Here is a 524-nt window from a genome sequence, read left to right as displayed (position 1 = left end):
AGGCCTCAGCTGTGGGGGCGGGGCTTGTGGAGGGCGGGGCTCCGCGATGGGCGGGAGCTCAGTGGAGGAGAGGCCTCAGCTGTGGGGGCGGGGCTTGTGGAGGGCGGGGCTCCGCGATGGGCGGGAGCTCAGCGCAGGACAGGCCTCAGCTGTGGGGGCGGAGCTTGCGGGGCGGGGCTCCGGGGGCGGGGCTGGCGGCAGGTCAGAGGGCAGGCCCCGGGTGTGGGTAACTCCCGCCTGGTCATCCGAAAGCTGAGGTCTGAGGATGGCAGTTCAAAGCCAGCCTGGGCAGGGAAGGACCTGGGCCTCTTCCCCACTGAACCACCAGAAAAACAGGAGTGGTGCCGTGTACAGCGCCAGACGCTCAGGGACTCGCCGGGCCCGGGATCAAGCCCCACAACCGAATAAACAAACAAATAAACGTCGCTTCTCCTTTGCTCCGAACTGCGGGATCCGCGCGCTTTGTCACGTGTGCGGTTTATGTCTGGAGACGCGCCGCCCCGTCCATCACCCACCCTGCGCCC

At 67.7% G+C, this 524-nt stretch overlaps 1 protein-coding gene across 1 annotated transcript in view; it reads left to right on the top strand.

Moving 5' to 3' along the window:
- Positions 1–46: 46 nt before the first annotated feature.
- The window catches only part of Nwd1 (NACHT and WD repeat domain containing 1), a 23,353-nt gene continuing 22,875 nt past the window's right edge, over positions 47–524 (top strand). Inside the window, 1 exon segment of the mRNA XM_013028296.1 lies at positions 47–226. Within this exon segment, the coding sequence (XP_012883750.1) occupies positions 47–226 (180 nt within the window).

The sequence above is a fragment of the Dipodomys ordii genome, unplaced genomic scaffold (genome assembly GCF_000151885.1).
Source record: "Dipodomys ordii isolate 6190 unplaced genomic scaffold, Dord_2.0 Scaffold108, whole genome shotgun sequence".
Classification (NCBI taxonomy): Eukaryota; Metazoa; Chordata; class Mammalia; order Rodentia; family Heteromyidae; genus Dipodomys; species Dipodomys ordii.
Note: the sequence above shows the minus strand (reverse complement) of the source record. Positions and strands in the feature narration are given on the sequence as shown.